General features: G+C 43.2%; 1 protein-coding gene across 4 annotated transcripts; it reads right to left on the bottom strand.

The window, feature by feature from the left end:
* Positions 1-1,658: 1,658 nt before the first annotated feature.
* On the bottom strand, positions 1,659-16,381 carry LOC120065040 (RNA-binding protein 5-like). 4 transcript variants are annotated; one of them, XM_039015692.1, is made up of 25 exons: positions 16,236-16,381; positions 15,952-15,985; positions 11,921-12,092; positions 11,647-11,802; positions 11,406-11,475; positions 10,905-10,978; positions 9,980-10,063; positions 9,601-9,661; positions 9,035-9,100; positions 8,759-8,919; positions 8,443-8,540; positions 7,260-7,347; positions 7,096-7,167; positions 6,933-6,996; positions 6,751-6,833; positions 6,515-6,635; positions 6,286-6,377; positions 5,979-6,158; positions 5,649-5,789; positions 5,271-5,348; positions 4,954-5,148; positions 4,728-4,802; positions 4,507-4,610; positions 4,149-4,278; positions 1,659-2,313 (listed from the first exon to the last, which is right to left on the bottom strand). In XM_039015692.1, exons 2-25 carry the CDS (start codon positions 15,966-15,968, stop codon positions 2,188-2,190), a joined length of 2,508 nt encoding a protein of 835 aa, XP_038871620.1. In that variant the 5' UTR covers positions 15,969-15,985; positions 16,236-16,381; the 3' UTR covers positions 1,659-2,187. The 4 variants fall into 4 exon arrangements, with proteins under 4 accessions (XP_038871620.1, XP_038871621.1, XP_038871623.1 ...); XM_039015693.1 differs by having other exon boundaries at positions 5,271-5,345; XM_039015695.1 differs by lacking the exon at positions 15,952-15,985.
* Positions 16,382-21,440: the final 5,059 nt, after the last annotated feature.

The raw sequence follows: 21,440 nt of genomic DNA, 5'->3' as shown, positions 1-21,440 counted from the left end.
AATAAGGGATCATAGCTTTCACCTGGTTAGTCGGTCATGGAAAGAGCAGGTATTCCTAATGTTTTGTACACTATGTACAAATCATAATTACAATCCGTTACTTGCAGCAATTCAATATACAATCTCTCGATTCTGCTGGGGAAGGTTAGATTTTTTTTTAACTCAGAAAACAAATGTTAGTACTGGATTCTTTCAAAATAACTGTCAAACACTATTATACACTAGAAGGGTTGACTGCAAAAGAAAGTAAGAGGTCTCAACATTTTACTGATAAGTGGGACCAAATAACTCGTCAAGAGGTATGGGCCAGATTTTCATATACAAAGGAAAGGTGCTCCTGATCGCCAGCCATATGACAACTCTAGTTGTTTTTAGTATGTATGCATGTATATATTTTTTTACGTAATTCCTGTTTGTCTTCTTGTAGTTTTTTAGGGCAATTTATGTTAGTTTGCTTTTGTGGGTCCAGCACACCAAAGTAGTGGGCTGAAGAGGAAGAGATAGTCTGGGGGACCCTGAACCTTAAGCTCCCACTTCCTTATTGTGGGATGGTTATTTGTAACGGCTGTCAATGGTATTACATGCCTACCATTTTTTTTGGGGGGGGGGGGGGGGATTTTTAAAATAAATACCCCCTCCCAAAAAAAAGACATCTCCTTGCAAAAAAATTCTAACATTTTTAATATGAAATAGTATCCCCAGCAGCTCCTTACATGTTTCTAATAGTGCATTTGTGACTTGGCTTTAGTTTATCAGTAACTGAACCAGTTCTATGTGCTTCAACTAATGACATAAGTTCATTAAGCAAATCTACAAACTGTATTAGTAAACATGAGACCGCTATAGAACGCTACAGACCAATACTGCAGACAGTTGTCAGACAACTTTTCCAAAATTGTAATATTAATTTTGCATACAAGGAGACATGGTTCTCTTAGAAGACGATTCCGACGGTCAGAAAAAGGATTACAATAGAGCACAGTTCGTAATTAATTCAATGTTGCCTTCGATCGAAACGATTACCACTTGTCACTGCTCTTGTTCCAGCTGTGTGAAGAATGGGACCTCTATAGAGTCTTTGGAACCAGACTCAAACTACAGCGCAACACTAGCCAGTCCATTGGACAGCAATTGATATCAAGCAAAGACAACGATCTAGTCAGATCCAGAAGAGTAAAAGGGAGCTGTAATAAAAGACATCCTTTCAACAATGCTAAACCTAGTAAGTTAGCTCCACCGGGTTGCTTACCTCGTAGTGAGACACCAGGGAGGTCCTAATGGCAAAGGGGTAGCCGGTAGTCTGCAGTACTCTACATCTCAATTCTGGTAGAATGGCCATGTCTGTGGGAGGAAACACAGGGGGAGGAGTCGACTGCATCTGCAAAACATTCACTTTAGGTGGAAATCAAATGAAGGGGCCTTGCTTCAGAAGTTCGACCCAAGATGGTTGTAGACTGAAGAGCCCACAAACTATAAACAAATGCCTGAGTTTCTCAAGTTTGGAATGCGGTTCTAGATTTCATTTTTCACCAAGTTTGTGAAAAGTAGTAATTTGAATGCGAGCTAAAGCAAAGTCTGCAATTGAACAGCTCGTTTACCTAGAGATTGCACATCTGATTGCAAAAGTCATAGAATTATGCTCAGCATCCACAATGAAGTCCACATGAATTGGTTGACCAATCTCATTTAATATTTTCTGTACAAAATGAGAACGCATACCATACAAACTGTACATTTATAACATGCCGACAAAATACTATTGCCACAGCAAAAAGGGGGGTGGGGAAAGAACGTGCCTATCTTAAAATTCTTACACAATCAAATATATACAAATCATAAACTACATAATTTTACATTTCTCCAATAGACAAGTCCATTCTCCTTTTTCCTATTCCCTAGCAGACTGATGACACAATGTGACTGCACTCAGAAATTAATCCAAAGAAACGCACATCTTTTAGCAAAGGAAGGCCCTCCATCCAATCCCCTAATTAAAGCATGTAATCTCTGCAACTTCCCCATGCTGCCATTACAATCCCTTTATCTCAAGGCGTCTGTTTATGGATGAATGTAGGGAGAGATGTTAAGATGCCCAGGGATGGTGATTGCCCCACACAGAAACACAGGGAACATAGCACCAGGTCAGTAGGATATGGCTGTTCTTGGAAGGCAGGTATATTTGGCAAATCACTCCATTTCAGTGAAGCGGGCAAACATGGCTTTGCGGACAGCGTCTTTGTAGGTGTCTGAGGCAGACAGGCCGTAGCTGCTGCCTTTGGTTCCCAGACCAGCTCCCTTCGCCCTCAGCTGGGCCTGTAGGGAGATAACAGCATGTCTGAGATAAGTAAAGGCGTTCAACACTGGCGTATTTAAAAAAAAAATATATATATATATATTATAAATAAATATAAATAAAAGATATGTTATAAATAAATATATTATATAAATACATATTATATAAATAAATATTATATGTAAATAAATAATTAGGTGGGGAGACAGGCAAGAGGGAGAAAGTGGTTAGAGTGTACCCAAAAATTTAACCCTGGTCTCCGGTGCATATGTGAAGGAGAGTGTTACCACTACAACGCGGTTCTACACTTAACTTCTCTAGGGTAGGGGGCAGCATTTTCACGTTTGGATGAAAAGCATACCCAAATTAAACTGCAAGCTACTCATCCACAGAAGATAAGATATGCATATTATTAGTAGATTTGGATAGAAAACTCTGAAGTTTATAAAACTGTTTGAATCATATCTGTGAGTATAACAGAACTTATTTAGCAAGCGAAACCCCGAGGACAAACCATTCAGATTTTGTTTTGTTTTGAGGTCACTGTCTTTTCAATGAGTTTTCATTGGGAAACCAGATTTCTAAGCGACCTGCTTGCAGTTCCTACGGCTTCCACTGGATGTCAACTGTCTAGAGAAATTGGTTGAGGTTATTCCTTTGTGTAATGAAGAAATACAGCCATCTTGAAGTCGAGTCACTCTAGGTGTCCTGTTTGATTGAAGAGCATGACCAGAAGGCATGCTACGGTTGGTTTTAATCCTGTATTGAACACAGATCATCCCGTCTTCAATTTTATCGATTATTAACGTTTAAAAAAAATACCTAAAGTTGTATTAGAAAAGTAGTTTGAAATTTTTGGGCAAAGTTTACGGGTAACCTTTGAGATATTTTGTCACGTTTGAGCAAGTTGGAACCTGTGTTTTTCTGGATCAAACGCGCCAAATAAAATGGACATTTTGGATTTATATCGACGGAATTAATCAAACAAAAGGACCATTTGTGATGTTTATGGGACATATTGGAGTGCCAACAACAGAAGCTCGTCAAAGGTAAGGCATGAATTATATTTTTATTTCTGCGTTTTGTGTCGAGCATATTCCAACCCTGCATGCACATCTCTTTGTTTACAATGGTGCTATCCTCAGAAAATAGCATCGTATGCTTTTGCCGAAAAGCCTATTTGAATTCTGACATGTTGGCTGGATTCACAACCAGTGTAGCTTTAATTTGGTATCTTTCATGTGTGATTTAATTAAAGGTTGATTTTATAGTAATTTTCATAGTAATTTATTTGAATATGGCGCTCTGCATTTTCTCAGGCTTTTGGCCAGGGGAGACAGTAGCGTCCAGCCTAAACTCAGATTTTTGGATATAAATATGAACTTTACCGAACAAAACATACATGTATTGTGTAACATGAAGTCCTATGAGTGTCATCTGATGAAGATCATGAAAGGTTAGTGATTAATTTTATCTCCATTTCTGCTTTTTATTACTGCTCTCTTTGGCTGGAAAAATGGTTGTCTTTTTCTGTGACTTGGCTCATACCTAACACAATCGTTTGGTGTGCTTTCGTCGTAAAACCACTTTGGCTGGATTTACAACAAGTGTAGCTTTAAAATGGTGTAAAATACTTGTATGTTTGAGGAATTTAAATTATGGGATTTCTGTTGTTTTGAATTTGGCGCACTGCAGTTTCACTGGCTGTTGACGAGGTGGGACGCTACCGTCCCACATACCCTAGAGAAGTTAAGAGCAAATTTAACAGACTTTGTTGTATATGAAAGATATCTTCACAGGGTTTGCTTTTGGGTTGAAGCAGCACTATTACTGGTTTAAACTGGACAAGATTCACCTCAATAGGTGCAGTGATGCCCTGCTGGTTGCGGCCCAGACCTCTGCCTTCCTGCCATCCCATGGCCTGTAGCATCTTGTTCCCAATGTTGTCACTGTTCAGACCGTCTTTGGTGGGTTGTTCATAGTTACTGCAGAGGAGAAGGGGTAAATGACAACACAATCATTGTTATCCAATCTCACGTCACAGAACATCACAGTGTACATTTATAACATGCAGACAAAATACTATTGCCACAGCAAAAAGGGGGGTGGGGAAAGAACGTGCCTATCTTAAAATTCTTACACAAAATGTATACAAATGATTGGGTAACAATGATAATAAGAATAAGCATGATTATAGCACAGTAGCAGCTTACACGACTGGTGCTGGCTGTGCTGTGAATTTCTTCTTTTTGGGTGCTGGGGGTTCAGGGATGCCGTATTTCTCTCTCCTCTCTGCAGCCCGGTCTCTGTACTTCATCTGTTCACAGGGAGGGAAATAGAAAATGAATGTAGAAACAAACCTGACAACAGGGTTTCTATTAACCACAGGTCAACCAGTAACATTAGACCAACAGTCTTCATGTCGGAGGCTCACCTCTGTCTCTTTCCTCTCCAGCTCTTCCAGCTCAGCCTCACTCAGCTTAGATCTGCGGTGGACCTCCAGGTTTTGCTGGGATTTGAAGACAAATAAAGATTAAGACCACTTCACACTGAATTCATACATAAACAAGATTCTTCTTTCACATAATAGATGTTCATTTTCATAACAGTTTAGTGAGTAGACTAAAGTGGGATTCCTCCTGGGCGTCAGTGATCAGCACCTTGTGAAGGTCAGAGAGCTGCTGGTGGCGCACCAGGCCGTCCTTATTGGGGAACTGTCTCCTACACAGCAGGCAGGCCATCTTCTTCCAGTCGGTCAGCTGATCCTGGCCCTGCTCACCACTATCGCGCTCCGGCTCTGCTGCACCCCCCTCCTCTGGGTCACTGTCCCCACTGTAGGCTGCCACCAGACCAACCTGGGGAAAGACACAACCAGATAGTTACCATACAACCAAGTAGGTACCATACAAGACTGGAAGATAAAATGTATGATCTGTCATTTCTGAGCTTACATTTGAGTCTAGTATCAATATCTTACCTTGGCTGAGTTGGTTGGGGCCTGCTCCTCTGGGCGCTGCACTGCTTCTGACATGAGCATTTCCAAGCTTCCAGCCTGCTGCAAAGTCACAACACTAGTCACTGCCATCAAGTCACCTCTTCAATCTGACGCCATCAAGTCAAAAGTGTCACTGCATGAGTCCTCTAAAGCAGCGTTTCCCCGAACTCAGTCCTCGGGACCCCAAGGGGTGCACGTTTTTTGCCTTATCACTACACAGCTTGATGATTAGTTGATTATGTGAATCAGCTGTGTAGTGCTAGGGCAAAAACGTGCACCCCTTGGGGTCCCGAGGACTGAGTTCGGGGAAACGCCGCTCTAAAGGATTCTAATCGTCATGGATAGACCTAAAATGGCTACCTTCTTCTCGAAGAGTGTGAAGCCTGCGTCGGCGGCCGCGGCCTCTTTCCTCTCCTCCTGGCTGACGGGCTGGAAGCTGCTCTTGAAGTTCTCCTTCTGCTTGTTCAGACTCTTCGCCCAGCGCTCCATGTCCTTAGCAATCTGGAAAGAGCATGACAACTCAGTCAAACTACACACACTTTAATACAACACCCCTTGACAGCAACAAGGGTTTCATGACATTGTCCCGATACCAACAGAATGTAGACGGCAACGCCCCCCCCCCCCCGTTTTCTCATATACAGCTGTACCGCCTTGACATCTGAAGAGATCCCGGTCTCCTCTGCGTACCTGCTGAGCCGTCTTGCTCTTGGGCTTCTCTTGTTTCCTCTCCTTGGATTCCTTAGCCTCTTTGCTAGCTGCTGCTGCGTTTGCCGTCTGCTCAGTTTGGTCGGCGGCTGAGGCAGGGACGTACGTCTGCTTCTCACTGTCCCAGTACAGGTACTGCTGTGTTTGGGAATTATAGTAGTACTGGAGGAGAGAAGATAACTGTCAAAAACACATACACCCACATACCCATTCTTCAGTCAACTCATGAGGCATGGTGGAACCATTCAAAATGGCAACAGAAAACATTGACCGGTGTGTGGGTACTTACATGGGTATTTGGGTCGTAGTAGAGGCCAGTTTCAGGGTCGAAGTAGTAACCCGAGGATTCGTCATACTGGTAGGTGGAGGTGTCGGGAACAGCTGGGGACCAAGACAAGAGTATGGAAGATTACAAACAATCAAATCCTGGCTTGAATAGAGTAGATCATTTTAAATCTGAAAGCATTCCACTAAGTTTCATTCTGAACTGGAACTTGTCAGGAGAGGGAGGCTCTTACCAGTGTCTGTGGCCAGTCCAGAGAGTGTCGCTGTTGCTGTGGAAACCGGCGCTGTAATGGTTGCAGCTGCCGAGTGAACTCCGGTCTGTTTTGCTTCCAGTTGCTGGGCCAATTGCAGTGCCTGCAGAGACAATTGGCCATTGTGGGGAATCTTTAGGGCAAGCATACTGTCCGTGGTGCAGTAAAGGCGACGGTGTGTGTATTGCCAGCCCCATAGGTTAAAGACAGAGACTCACCTGTGTGGCAGTGTGACTGATAAGGCGGGGTTGGTAGACTTGTGCAACCTGTGAGATCACCACTCCTGTAGCAGCTGGGGCCGCTGTGAATAAAAGACACCCAGGCTTTATTACACACGTTCTCCTCAAATCAGAAGGCTATTAAAAAGGCATGGACACTGAATGCAAATGTTGCCTCTCACCTCCCAGTATTCCGTTCCCCTGGGAGAGGTCTCCTGCTGCCTGCTGGTAGTAGGCCTGGTAGTCCTATCGACACAGTAAGGCACACAGTCAAGTCACACATTGAAGCAGCAGCGTCTACAACGCATCCCAGGTATTTACAGACTGGGGTAACCATCACCGTACCTGTGTGAAGGGAACGTAGCCCTCCTCTAGATAGCTGTACTCCGACAGCTGTCCTTCAACACCCTGCTGTGGCTAGGAAGGAACACACTGACTGTTAGCATGTGCATCGGGAAAACAAAACGTCACCGGTGAACGTGAGGAGATGTGGGTTTGTGCGCGTTTACCTGGCTGGAGGACCACTGGGCAGCAGCGATGGCTGTGCTGGCCGCAGAGAAGGCACTGATCCGGTTACAGTCTGGGAGCAAGAGATCCCTGAAGAGACCAAGGAGAGTAGAGATTAGGGAGACATCTCCATCCCTATCACATCCTCAACTGGAATTATGCTGAGAACACTATAACCCTAACCATTGACATCTCAACTTTAAGGCTAGGGGGCAGTATTCATAAGTTTGGATGACTGAGGTTCCCAAAGTAAACTGCCTGTTACTCAGGCCCAGAAGCTAGGATATGCATATGCATGGTAGTACTGGATAGAAAACACTAAAGTTTCTAACACTGTTAAAATAATGGTCTGAGTATAACAGAACTGATTTGGCAGGCGAAACACAGAGAACAATCCATCCAGGATTTTTGTTGAGGTCATTGGACTTTAATGCTTTTCTTTGGGAAAGTCTAATAATTAGGACCCAGATTACAGTTCCTATAGCTTCCACTAGTTGTCAAGTCTTTAAAAAAGTATTCGTATTCTTTCGAAGTGTCCCTCAGAAGGACTCTAGGTCTTTTGGTGCACGTGAATGAGTGCGCGCTCCTCATTCTTTTTCTCCGGTATTGAACACAGGATACTCCATCTTAAATTTGATCGATTATTTACATATTAGGGTACCTGAGGTTGGATTAGAAACGTTGTTTGAATTGTTTGGACGAAGTTTACAGGTAACTTTTTAGATGCCTTTGAAGGCATGTTGGGCGAGTTGGAACAGGTGGATTTCTGAATCAAACGTGCCAAATAAACAAACATTTTTGGGATATAAAGGACTTTATCGAACAAAACCATTAATTGTGTAACTGGGACCCTTTGGATTGCAAAAAGATGAAGATCTTCAAAGGTAAGTGATATATTTTAATCGCTATTTTTGAGTTGTAACACCTGTGCAGGTTATGAATTCATGTTAATGCAGGATGTGGGTGAGGCGCTGTCCTCAGACGATCAAATGCTATGCTTTTGCCGTAAAGTCTATTGTAAATAGGACAAAGTGGTTCGATTACCAAGATTCTAAACTAAAGAATGGTGTATAACACTTCGCAATCTGCAATTTCACCAGATGTTGTCGAGGTGGGACGCTAGCGTCCCAATGATCTGAAAGAAGTTAAACCTAACCACGGACTTCGCTGTGACGGAACACTCACTTCCTTGCACTCTTGGCATAGTCCACACCGATGGTCTTCCCATCCAGCTTGAGAGGGGGCTGCAGTCCTTGTAAGATGGTTAGGAGCTGAGAAGCCTCCTGTGATGCAGAAACAACAAAGCACTAAGAATAAACATACTCATTTAACTTACAGAGAAAAGTGTATACAGACTCCACGAAATCAAGCCAAAGATGACAAACACCAGTTGACCATTAACAATCAAAAAAGGGGAACATCACTGAAGATACAGAGGTCGCTCTGTAAAGAAACTCAAACCAAATAAAATGTTGAGAGCTCTGCTGAAAGGCTGGCATACCAGAGGGGAGGAAAGCTGTACGAAGGTGAAGCCTCTGTTCTGGCCCGTCTGTTTGTCCTTGATGAGACGGATGTTGCTGGTTGACAGGTTGGCGTAGGGGGCCAGGGCCGTCATGATGGCCTCCACAGTGGTAAGGGGGGCTATGTTCCTAAGGATGATGGCTGGAGAGGGGACACACACACACACATATTCAGTATAAAAGATCCCATTGGCTCTCAGACCCCCCCTCAGGTCATCTGACAGGACTTAGTTTCATGACGGCGGAGAGGTACTCACTGTCGCCGTAGTAGTCTCCGCTCTGCTGGGTCTCTCGGACTCCAGTGGTGTTGTTGGTTTCACACTCTGTTGGGAAAAGCAGGAAGAATGAGAGCAGGGCATTAGCGTCACCTCGCCCTCAGTACCCATGACAGAGTCCAGGACATGAGCTAGAAAATGTTCCTGCTCCACAGGGATTTGACATCCTCGCTATTCCACCTGTCAATTCTCACGTACGTTTTCAGCTAAATCTGGTTTGTTCACAATACTAAGAAATATGATTAGTCAGGGCTCTACGCGGACCTTTTTTTATTATTATTTTTATTACCAGGAGCACGTGCGCTAAGTTGAAAAATGTAGGCGCACACAAAGAAATTTAGTAGCACAATGACAAATATATATATATTTTTTTTAATTCCAGGTCGCACAGCAAAATATTTTGGCACATATGAGAGTAGAATGGTCGCACTGTAGAGCCCTGTATCTGTATCCTCTATTGCGCCTGCACCTGTGCGTAGCCCCATGGTATTGTGTCAGACCATCCAGATGGGTGCAAGCAGTGGCTTCCTGATTCAGGAACTACTTACCAGCTTTGGATGCTCCGCACCTGAAGCACTTCAGCCTCCTCCGGAAATTGTACAGGCCGCACTGCAAGCAACCGGTCACATTTTTTATTGAAAATACAGCTACTTAGGTCCAGGACACCGCTGCCTCAGATGAATAGCAAACTAAAAGCAGTGCAGCATTGGGTGCTTACCTGAGCCAAACGCTCACACTGGCAACTAATGCAATCAGGCATTCCTACACCTAACAATGTGCTCAAAGTCATTTGGCAGGAGCTCATTCTGGACTATAAGGTAACAATTGATTGCCTAACATTGTCACTACAGCATTTCAGATAGGAGTGAAAGGGGAAAACAGTGTAGGCAGGGTGGGATATGGAGTCAAGCCACAGCAGAAACTTACAGTGCTGCAGAGCCAGTCTTCAAACTTGTGCCGGGGGTTGCTGTAGTGCATGGCCACACTCTTGCCTTGGATGACCAGGAGTTTCTGTAAGAGGGGGGGCAAAATGTTGGTCATTTCAAGCTTTCCTGGCTGGCGCACGTCTCACTCTAGCTGCACCCAAAATACAAGCAGTGTTGGCAAGGAGGGAAGGGGGAAAGGGACCCCCGGTTGGCGCTTGTGTCAAAGACAGACGGAAGGATGTGTATGTGAGCTTGTGTACAGAGGGTTCTTAATGTGTTTGGGACCCGAGTGTCCAGACTGAGCCGGAGCAGAGTGTATGTTAACATGATAGAGATACTTTGATCGGCTTCCCTAGAACCAGGGATATGCTTCCAACAGACAAATTAATTTGCTAAGAAGTACAGCATGAATCAATCACTAAAAAGAAAAAAAACCATCAACTGACAAGTAAGTGCTCAAATTTGGAGAGGACACTAGGCTAGGAGACAGAATTCCTTATTTTCCCCGATGGCCTTTGACTATCTTTTATCAGAAAAATGTCTTCCTGAGTTATCTTACCAGTCAGATTGTAGGGTACTATAATCTCAAAGTGGTTTAAGGTAAGTTTCCGTTAAATTAGGCTACATGGCTCAATTCTATTGACATCGAACGTCTTAAAACCTTAGTATTACACCCTGAAAATATGGGGGGCAGTGAGATTAAAGAATTATCAGTGAAAGGTTAAATAAACCTCTAAAACCATGCAGTCTTTATGGATACCATATTAAGATTCCAATATAGTATTCTCCAACTAAAATCCAACTTAAATCCACATTTCCTTCAAATCATTTTTTGTTCTTATTCAGTTCACTTTGGTTGCCATTTGGTTCTCTTTTTTTTCCCAGATCTCCAAGGTAAAAACTAGACTTGGCGATTGTGAAGCAACCTGATTGGTCTCCATCCATCGGGTAGCATCTTGCAAGTGATAAAACTCCACGAAGGCGAAACCTCTGCTTATACCTAGAGACAGCATTCAAATATAGACGGGAGGAGTGTTAGTCAGAGTCCATGGGCACAACATTCAAACTCTGTCACAAACTGCTTCAGGACCCAATATGGCAAACAGTGGGCCCTTCATTTTGGGTTTTGCCATAGCAAGAAATCCTGCAGGATGACACTGGACCATACATCCTCAGTGTGACTATATGCATTATTTTATTCTTTCATTTGAAACAGCGCTTGACTGGCTGATGCTCTTACTTACCTTTTCGCTCCACATCTTAACAGAATGTAAAATATTGTTTCTTTGCTTTTGACATTAATTCATAACGATTTCATCTGATTTTTTATGTTGCTATGGCAAAACTGAAGCCAATTGAAGCAGATTGGCCCTGTGGTCAAAGATCGCGGGGGAAAGGAGGGACTCCATGGAACGCCTGGGTCTCACCTGTCCTCTTCTTCATCAGCCGGACATCTATTGGCTGGGGTCCCTCCAGCTGGTCCAGGGCAGCTCGGATCTGGAAGGCACAAGAACATTTAAATCCGTAGCCCTCAGTTCCGCAACACATTTCAGTTGACATTATACAGTTGCTAACGTCTCCTTTAGTTTCACTGTATAGTCTACTCTTCTTTGCACGAACCACATTACTGACCGTTGGTGGGTCTAAAGCAGAGAGCGAAGAACTTACGTCTCCCTCTGTGACGTGAAGGGACAGGCCCCGGAGCATGATGGTCTTACTCTCCTTCTCTTCCCCTGGCTCCCCCCTGTAGTCCTGCTCCGGGTAATCTCCATCAGAGTGGTAGCCTTCTTCAGATCTATCGTTGTTCCGCTGCTTCCGGTCTCTCTGTTGGCGCGGATAAAACAGCGTGGATCAGTGTATTCTCCTAGTCGTCAACAAGATTGGTTTTGGCTGCACTCCCTTGCCAAGTCATGTCACTGGGCGTCTGACTCGGAAGGCATACCTCTGGACTGGCTCTGTTCCCCCGGTGTTCCCCTCCATCGTAGCGTTCGATGCGTCTCTCTTCACCCCAGCGGCGCATGACGTGCTCTCGTTCCTGGTCTCCTCGCTCTCGCCTCTCACCCCGGCCCTGATTGTTGCCGCCGTATCTGCCGCTACGCTCTGTGCGACTCACCCTGTGCGCACACAGGCATAGACACATAGTCAAACGCAGATCTAATTTTGACACACTCAAGGAATAACGAAATGGGTTCCAATGTATTTATATGGCTCAAGATAACCTCCAAGTACTATTATTTACATTTTTAACAACATAACCCTTACAATTATGTTTTTTCAAGCAGAAACAAATCTACTATTGCATTGTTGTGTGGGATTTAGTCAGGTATCTTGCAAACCACTCTGCTTCCTTATACTGTGAATGCCACTGAAACTCTGCCTAACGGCCTAACCTAACCAGTTTATATCCTGTGCAAGTGACACATTCCTACACCATACTTCAGTGTTCATGTCCCCGGTGTTTTGAATGGGCTTGACGATTACATCAAATTCATGAAAACCCAATCATAAGATAAATAAAAAATGATATTTGTGTTTCATGGATGAATTTACTTCTGCCAGATGCTAGGGATGTAAAGAGTCACCGATACGCATCGGTCCCCGGTTCAAATGATTAAGAAATGAGTGCATCAGTCCGCAGAACCCAAAACAGATCAAAATGTAGCACGCATTGGTGAGAAAATCAATTGAAATGTTACGCATCGCCAGTTCACTAGAGTTTCTCTTCTCCAAAAATGACTTACTTTCTACCTTCCGAAAATACCTCATCTTCAGTGTCGAACTGAGCATGTCATTATGTTGACAAACATTGATCTACAAGTCATTTTGGATGCCAAACAAACCCAGGCTATATCAGTAGCCTAGTCAAACTGCACGTGCCGCTGTGCTCACTAGCCAAAGAGAGGTAGGCCTATTCTTGCATTCAAATGTTTGTCAAATGGCTGCTTGCACAATGTTAGGGTTTATTAGTTGATTGACAACCAATGTAATTTGCTAGATTATTGTTATCAAAACACTCTGAAAATTGTGTTTTACCGATTGTTCAGGTTCACCATGAGCAATACTTGTTAGTTTTGCTTTAAACAATAAGTATATAATGGTCATTTTTAGATAGGGTAAAGGGATAATTTCATAAAAGAGGACTGAAATCACTTTTGCTATGCGCAACACTTCCAAACGGTCGAAACAATTCAATTATGAGACCGGAGTGAAATCCAAAGTTGTGCTACATATTCATTGGCTATGCCATAGCCATTTTTTAAAGATAAATATTGATACATTACTAACACTTTTAATCTGAAAAAAATGTATGAGTGGGTGACAGTGATTTCAGATCAAAAGTGTGTGTGTGTGTGTGTGGGGGGGTAGATGCCCAGTTTCTCTTATCGCTCAGCTCAGGTGCCTACATACACCATAGACGTCAGTGGTGGAAAAACGACCCAGTTGTCATACTTGAGTAAAAGATACCTTAATAAAAAAAAAAACTCAAGTGAAAGTCACCCAGTAAAATACTACTAGTATGCCTAAAAGTATTTGGTTTTAAAGATACATAAGTATCAAAAGTCAAAGTATAAATAATTAAATTCTTTATATTAAGCAAACCAGATGCCACCATTTTGTTTTTTTACAGAGCCTGGGGCACACTCCAACATAATTTACATATGAAGCATGTGTGATTAGTGAGTCCGGCAGTTTAAAGGCATTAGAGAGAGCAAGGATGTTCTCTTGACAAGTGCGTGAATAGGAGCATTTTCCTGTCCTGCTAAGCATTCAAAATGTAACAAGTACTTTTGGGTGTCAGGGAAATGTATGGAGTAAAAAAGTTAATTATTTTCTTTAGGAATGTAGTGAAGTAAAAGTAGTCAAATATAAATAGTATAGTACAGATACCACAAAAAACAGATTCAGTAAAAATACTCTAAAGTACTACTTAAGTACTTTACACCACTGATAGACATATCATTTAGACACACAGAAGTCAGCTCAGACAGTTCCAGCTCAGAGGCCCAACTCATGAACTCCATCAGCAGTAGATTTAATTTAGAATGGAAAATGAATGTGTTCATGCAACAAATGTTGGGGCACCGAATCATATCGCACCAAATTGCATCGATTAATTTCTCTAATCAAACAATCACACTGAATCCTTTTAAACAAAATCATATCGCGTATCAGAGCCCATGTAGCTATCTAGCTATGTATCAATTCATGTTGAAAGGGAAAGATGCACATCCCTACCAGATGTCTTTCATTGCATTTTTAGGAGGGAGTTGTTTACTCTGTAGTGCTAGTAAACCGTGGAATGGTAATGTAAGCAATACATAGTGTTATAAATGTTATAGCTAGTTAGCAAGCTACTTGCCAGAAGATACAGACCCTACCAAAACGATTGTTTACACTAACCAAACAAAGGAAAAGGAAAACCTGAATCTAGATCCCCCTACATATTGGTCTTGACGAGAAGAAAACAAACTGTCAGGGTAGATTCTCCTCTGCACTGTTCAACCAATCCAGTAAATGTGGAGGAGGGGGTTAAGATGGAGTGTCGCCTTGTTAAGGTCCAAAAGCTGAAGTCGCCCTGCAGGCTCTCTTTCCATTTTCCTTGGGGACTCGGCAGAGGTTAGTTTACACTGATCTGCACTGACGTCAGAACGCAATCATGGTTACAATATGACACTGTGAAGCCGGCGCTGGATATAGGTGGGAAAATGTACCTCAATGCACAGATGGGATATGCCACTGATATATCGAAGATTTAAATACTGCAAATTATCCTGGAAAACTGTCTTTTTCATCCCCATGCTAACTAGCAGTAGCCACTGCAGCCATTTTGAAATGCGACATGGCTTCCCATAATGGCTGCAGTGGCTACTGGTAGGTTGAAAGAGAATAAAAAGGGCAGTTTTCTGGGAAAACAAGCACCATTTCAATCTTCTCGACGGCGCAGTGTGGATAAATGCACAATTTTAAGTAAAGTGGCATATCCCATTGATGTATGTTTTGTGACCCATCTCTTGTGCCGGCTCCACATCGTCTTAAAGACATAGCTGTTTTGAATTATTGTTTTTTGTGCATCTGAGCGATGTTCTATCGATTCCCTGGGCCATTTCATGGGTATCTGAGCTATTGCCGTTTAAGCAGGTAGAAATTTGGTCGGTATGACGTAGCATTGCGATAAAGCCGCTATCACGACACTGGACGTTAATAGGAATACGACTTTGAGAACATCTAACATACATGGCAGGTTTCAATAGTGGCTGACGTCAACGCGGGAGGTTGTCTTCTCTCGAATAAACCATGGATTCTATTTTTACGATATTACCTGCAGAAATGTGTAATTTAAGAGGGTCTAACAAATTTCTCCTATTTGTCTGCCTCATCAGTCCAGGGTGCATTGCATGGTGCCTTTGCGAATGTCAGACTCCACTCAGGCACATCAATCTCCAGGTTGAACATGGTGAGACTGTAGACTACTAAATTGATGTTGTGGTTTGTTTAGGCTATTTTAGTTATTTCAAATGCTGATATTGACTTTGGTACTACTGTGCATAGCTACCTCCCTAGGTAGCTAACTAACCAGCCCACAGAGCATTGCGGATTTTGTAGTTGACTTGGGCTGTAACATTTCTACAACAATTAACATTTTTGTAATTTAGAAGATGTTCTTATCCAGAGTGACTTACAGGAGTAATTAGAGTTAAGTACCTTACTCAAGGGTATTACAGACTTCTCATCTAGTTAGCCCAGGGATTCGAACCAGCGACCTTTCAATTAATGGCCCAAAGCTCCCAACCACATGTTACCAACCTTATTATAAACGACAAAACGAAACATTTAACAAAAAAATATTCAGTGTTATATAACTGTAAATAGGAATGAGTGGTTTTGGGTGGATTTTTCCTTTAATGTAACGATTGTGTTCAGACCTCAGTGCAGTTCACTAACGTTATATTGTTATGTTAATTTGTTACTCACCGCTTATCAGCTCCCATTTCAATGGTTGTCACGACTATCAAAGATTGGAAGTGGGGTGGGGGGGGGGGGGGGGGGGGGAAACAACATTATTACGATCGTCAGCTAACTTAACTAGCTATTTGGCTTGTCTGCTAGAAGCAGAAGCTATATGGTGACTCATAAGAGTCAGTACTCTATCATTGCTAAAGTTACGTTATAGCTAACGTTACGCTTTAAAACGAACCAGCTAGCTAGCTCAAGAACAAACAGTAACGTAACAACTGTACAGAAGCATATTAACTCACAATTTAGAAAAGCTGTAGGAGATTCCCGATGATGATCTGTTTGCTAAATAGGTTTTGCAAACAATTCAAGTACTTGCACATTTCACAGGAAAATGGTTGTTGGTCTTCAGCACCTTCTTCTTCCCAAGATGCTTAGCGGCGGGGACGTGGAAAACAAAATCACCACACAATGAGCCAGATGTTTCACCGGATGTATAAATCTGAAGCATCCGGTTGGTATTTCCACTCACAACCACATATGGGAATGAGAGGAAGCCCAGTGGGAGAAGATGGATCGAGATGGATTTTGGCCAAAATTCTGCACATTTTCTCATCGATGACACATTTGAGCTCAATAGAGTTTCTCTTCCCAAAACTAAAATATGTTATGAACAGTGGAAAAAGCTTTGTGGACTTTACCCTTTGCCGAAGTTGTAAAAAAATGGCGTCGTTTAGGAGTGCAAGGGCAAGTTGAGTTACTACACACGCGCACTTCAAAATAGACGTTCCCTGATGGAAATATGCAAAAAAAATAAAAAAATAAGATGCCTGGCTCTGCCCACCTCCTTGATTGTTTTGCACAGTATGATTCATTAAAAAACTTTGACAATGTTCTCTTCTTCTATAGTTTAATGGCGTTCACACACATTTTATGTGCAATAAGCCACCTACTGTATGGGTAGTAAATGATATCAAACAAAGTTGAACAAATAAATAAAAATATACACTGACAGTGGGATGTTTTTTATATGGGGGAAACATCTTCATTCAGTTTTCACTGCAATGCTTTGGCTGTTAATTCCTGCAGACCCAAAAACCTTTCAGCCGCACCTACAATTATGTCCCCTCTTCAACTTCTTGTTTGTTTGGGCAGCGCAATAAATGCCACAAAATCCCCGTAATTTACAAGCAATGTATCAGTATCCCTCAACTGTTGAGCGACATTCTGAACAGGCTGCGGGTCATCCATAAATCTAGACTTGGTTTGCTCTATCGTAATCGCTCCTCTTTCACCCCAGCTGCCAAACTAACCCTAATTCAGATGACCATCCTACCAATGCTACTTTACGGAGACGTACTTTATAGATCGGCAGGTAAGGGTGCTCTCTAGCGGCTAGATGTTCTTTACCATTCTGCCATCAGATTTGCCACCAATGCTCCTTATAGGACACATCACTGCACTCTATACTCCACTGTAAACTGGTCATTTCTGTATACCCATCACAAGACCCACTGGTTGATGCTTATTTATAAAACCCTCTTAGGCCTTAGGACTCACTCCATATCAGAGATATCTACTGCAGCCTTCATCCTCCACATATAACACCTGTTCTGCCAGTCACATTCTGTTAAAGGTCCCTAAAGCGCACACATCCCTGGGTCGCTTATCTTTTCAGTTCGCTGCAGATAGCGACTGGAACGAGCTGCAACAAACACTCAAACTGGACAGTTTTATCTGCATCTCTTCATTCAAAGACTCAATCATGGGCACCCCTACTGACAGTTGTGGCTGCTTTGCGTGATGTATTGTTGTCTCTACCTTCTTGCCCTTTGTGCTGTTGTCTGTGCCCAATAATGTTTGTACCATGTTGTGCTGCTGCCATATGTTGCTACCATGTTGTTGTCATGTTGTGTTGCTACCATGCTGTGTTGTCATGTGTTGCTGCCTTGCTGTCCTAGGTTTCGCTTTATGTAGTGTTGTCTCGTCGTGATGTGTGTTTTATCGTATATTTTATATATATGAGGCCCATTATCAGCAACCATCACTCCTGTGTTCCAATGGCACGTTGTGTTAGCTAATCCAAGTTTATCATTTTAAAAGGCTAATTGATCATTAGAAAACCCTTTTGCAATTATGTTAGCACAGCTGAAAACTGTTCTGATTTAAAGAAGCAATAAAACTGGCTTTCTTTAGATTAGTTGAGTATCTGGAGCATCAGCATTTGTGGGTTCGACTACAGGCTCAAAATGGCCAGAAACAAAGACCTTTCTTCTGAAACTTGTCAGTCTATTCTTGTTCTGAGAAATGAAGGCTATTCCATGCGAGAAACTGAAGATCTCATACAACGCTGTGTACTACTCCCTTCACAGAACAGCGCAAACTGGCTCTAACCTGAATAGAAAGAGGAGTGGGAGGCCCCTGTGCACAACTGAGCAAGAGGACAAGTACATCAGAGTGTCTAGTTTGAGAAACAGACGCCTAACAAGTCCTCAACTGCCAGCTTCATTAAATAGTATCTGCAAAACACCAGTTTCAACGCCAACAGGGAAGAGGTGACTCCGGGGTGCTGGCCTTCTAGGCCCTCCCCCGCCCTCCCTTCGGCAAATCAGACCATGCCTCCATTCTGCTCCTACCCGACTACAGGCAGAAACTTAAACAGGAAGCTCCGTGGTACGTACTGTTCAATGTTGGTCTGACCAATCAGAATCTATGCTTCAAGATTGTTTTGATCACACAGACTGGGAAACGTTCTGGGCCGCCTCTGAGAATACTATTGATGTACAGTCGTGGCCAAAAGTTTTGAGAATGACACAAATATTAGGTTTTCACAAAGTCTGCTGCCTCAGTTTGTATAATGGCAATCTGCATATACTCCAGAATGTTATGAAGAGTGATCAGATTAATTGCAAAGTCCCTCTTTTCCATGTAAATGATGCTGAATCCCCAAGAAACATTTCCACTGCATTTCAGCCCTGCCACAAAAGGACCAGCTGACATCATGTCAGTGATTCTCTCGTTAACACAGGTGTGAGTGTTGACGAGGACAAGGCTGGAGATCACTCTGTCATGCTGATTGAGTTCGAATAACAGACTGGAAGCTTCAAAAGGAGGGTGGTGCTTGAAATCATGGTTCTTCCTCTGTCTACCACGGTTACCTGCAAGGAAACACGTGCCGTCATCATTGCTTTGCACAAAAAGGGCTTCACAGGCAAGGATATTGCTGCCAGTAAGATTTCACCTAAATCAACCATTTATTGGATCATCAAGAACGTCAAGGAGAGCGGTTCAATTGTTGTGAAGAAGGCTTCAGGGTGCCCAAGTAAGTCCAGCAAGTGCCAGGACCGTCTCCTAAAGTTGATTCAGTTGCGGGATCGGGGCACCACCAGTAGAGAGCTTGCTCAGGAATGGCAGCAGGCAGGTGTGAGTGCATCTGCACGCACAGTGAGGCGAAGACCTTTGGAGGATGGCCTGGTGTCAAGAAGGGCAACAAAGAAGCCACTTCTCTTCAGGAAAAACATCAGGGACAGACTGATATTCTGCAAAAGGTGCAGGGATTGGACTGCTGAGGACTGGGGTAAAGTCATTTTCTCTGATGAATCCCCTTTCCGATTGTTTGGGGCATCCGGAAAAAAGCTTGTCCGGAAAAGACAAGGTGAGCGCTACCATTAGTCCTGTGTCATGCCAACAGTAAAACATCCTGAGACCATTCATGTGTGGGGTTGCTTCTCAGCCAAGGGAGTGGGCTCACTCACAATTTTGCCTAAGAACACAGCCATGAATATAGAATGGTACCAACACATCCTCCGAGAGCAACTTCTCCCAAACATCCAGTTTGGTGACGAACAATGCCTTTTCCAGCATGATGGAGCACCTTGCCATAAGGCAAAAGTGATAACTAAGTGGCTCGGGGAACAAAACATCGATATTTTGGGTCCATGGCCAGGAAACTCCCCAGACCTTAATCCCATTGAGAACTTGTGGTCAATCCTCAAGAGGCGGGTGGACAAACAAAACCCCACAAATTCTGACAAACTCCAAGCATTGATTATGCAAGAATGGGCTGCCATCAGTCAGGATGTGGCCTAGAAGTTAATTGCCAGCATGCCAGGGCGGATTGCAGAGGTCTTGAAAAAGAAGGGTCAACACTGCAAATATTGACTCTTTGCATCAACTTCATGTAATTGTCAATAAAAGCCTTTGACACATATGAAATGCTTGTAAGTATACTTCAGTATTCCATAGTAACATCTGACAAAAATATCTAAAGACACTGAGGCAGCAGACTTTGTGAAAATTAATATTTGTTTCATTCTCAAAACTTTTGGCCACGACTGTATACACTGACTCGGTGACGGGCTCATCAGGAAATGCATAGAGGATGTTGTTCCCACTGATTAACCAAACAAAAAATGTGAATAGATGGCAGCATTTGTGCAAAACTGAAAGGGCAAACCACCGCATTTAACCATGGCAAGGTGACTGGGAACATGGACATGTACAAACAGACCCACTGCAACCTTCATAAGGCAATCAAAGAGGAAAAATGACACTACAGGGACAAAGTGGAGTCACATTTCAATGGCTCAGACACAAGATGTACATATGTGGTAGGGACTCCAGACAAACATGGATTATGAAGGTCAAGCCAGCGACGTCGACTAGAGCTCAGCCTTCAACACCATAGTGCCCTACAAGGTCATCACTAAGCTCAGGGCCCTGGGTCTGAACCCCCCTTGTGCAACTGGGTCCTGGAATTCCTGACCGGCCGATCCCAAGTGGTGAAGGTAGGAAACAACATCTCCACCATGCTGCTCCTGCCCCCTCCTGTACTCCTTGTTCACCCATGACTGCGTGACCGCACGTCTCCAACTCGATCATCAAGTTTGCTGTGGACACAAGTGGTAGGCTGTCTCAACGACGATGAGACAGAATACAGGGAGGAGGTGAGTGCACTGCAGAGTGATGCGAGGAAAATAACCTCTCCCTGAACATCAACAAAATGAAGGAGCTGATTGTGGACTACAGGAGACAGCAGAGAGAGCACGCCCAAATTCACATTGACAGGACCGCAGTGGAGAGGGTCATTAGCTTAAAGTTCCTTGGCGTGCACATCACTGACCATCACCCACTGATTCAGACCCAGGCCCCTGAGCTTAATGATGACCTTGTAGGGCATTTTGGTGTTGAAGGCTGAGCTCTAGTCGACGTCGCTGGCTTGACCTTCATATTCCATGTTTGTCTGGAGTCCCTGCCACGTAGTACATAGTCCTTGAACACTGGTCACTTTAATAATGTTTACATACATATAGATACTTTTGTACCTGTTTCCTCCAGCATCTTCACAAGGTCCTTTGCTGTTGTTCTGGGATTGATTTGCGCTTTTCGCACCAAAGTACGTTCATCTCTAGGAGACAGAACATGTCTCCTTCCTGAGCGCTATGACTGCTGCGTGGTCCCATGGTGTTTATACTTGCGTACTATTGTTTGTACAGATGAACGTGGTA

Source organism: Salvelinus namaycush, chromosome 20 (assembly GCF_016432855.1).
Source record: "Salvelinus namaycush isolate Seneca chromosome 20, SaNama_1.0, whole genome shotgun sequence".
NCBI classification, from domain to species: domain Eukaryota; kingdom Metazoa; phylum Chordata; class Actinopteri; order Salmoniformes; family Salmonidae; genus Salvelinus; species Salvelinus namaycush.
Note: the sequence above shows the minus strand (reverse complement) of the source record. Positions and strands in the feature narration are given on the sequence as shown.

What these genes read in the sequence shown, in the direction of transcription:
- LOC120065040 (XM_039015692.1), bottom strand. An exon ending in TGGACTGGCCACAGACACTG is followed by an intron (nt 6,378 to 6,514) that starts GTAAGAGCCTCC and finishes CTTGGTCCCCAG; the next exon opens with CTGTTCCCGACACCTCCACC. An exon ending in AGAGCAAGACGGCTCAGCAG is followed by an intron (nt 5,790 to 5,978) that starts GTACGCAGAGGA and finishes TGCTCTTTCCAG; the next exon opens with ATTGCTAAGGACATGGAGCG.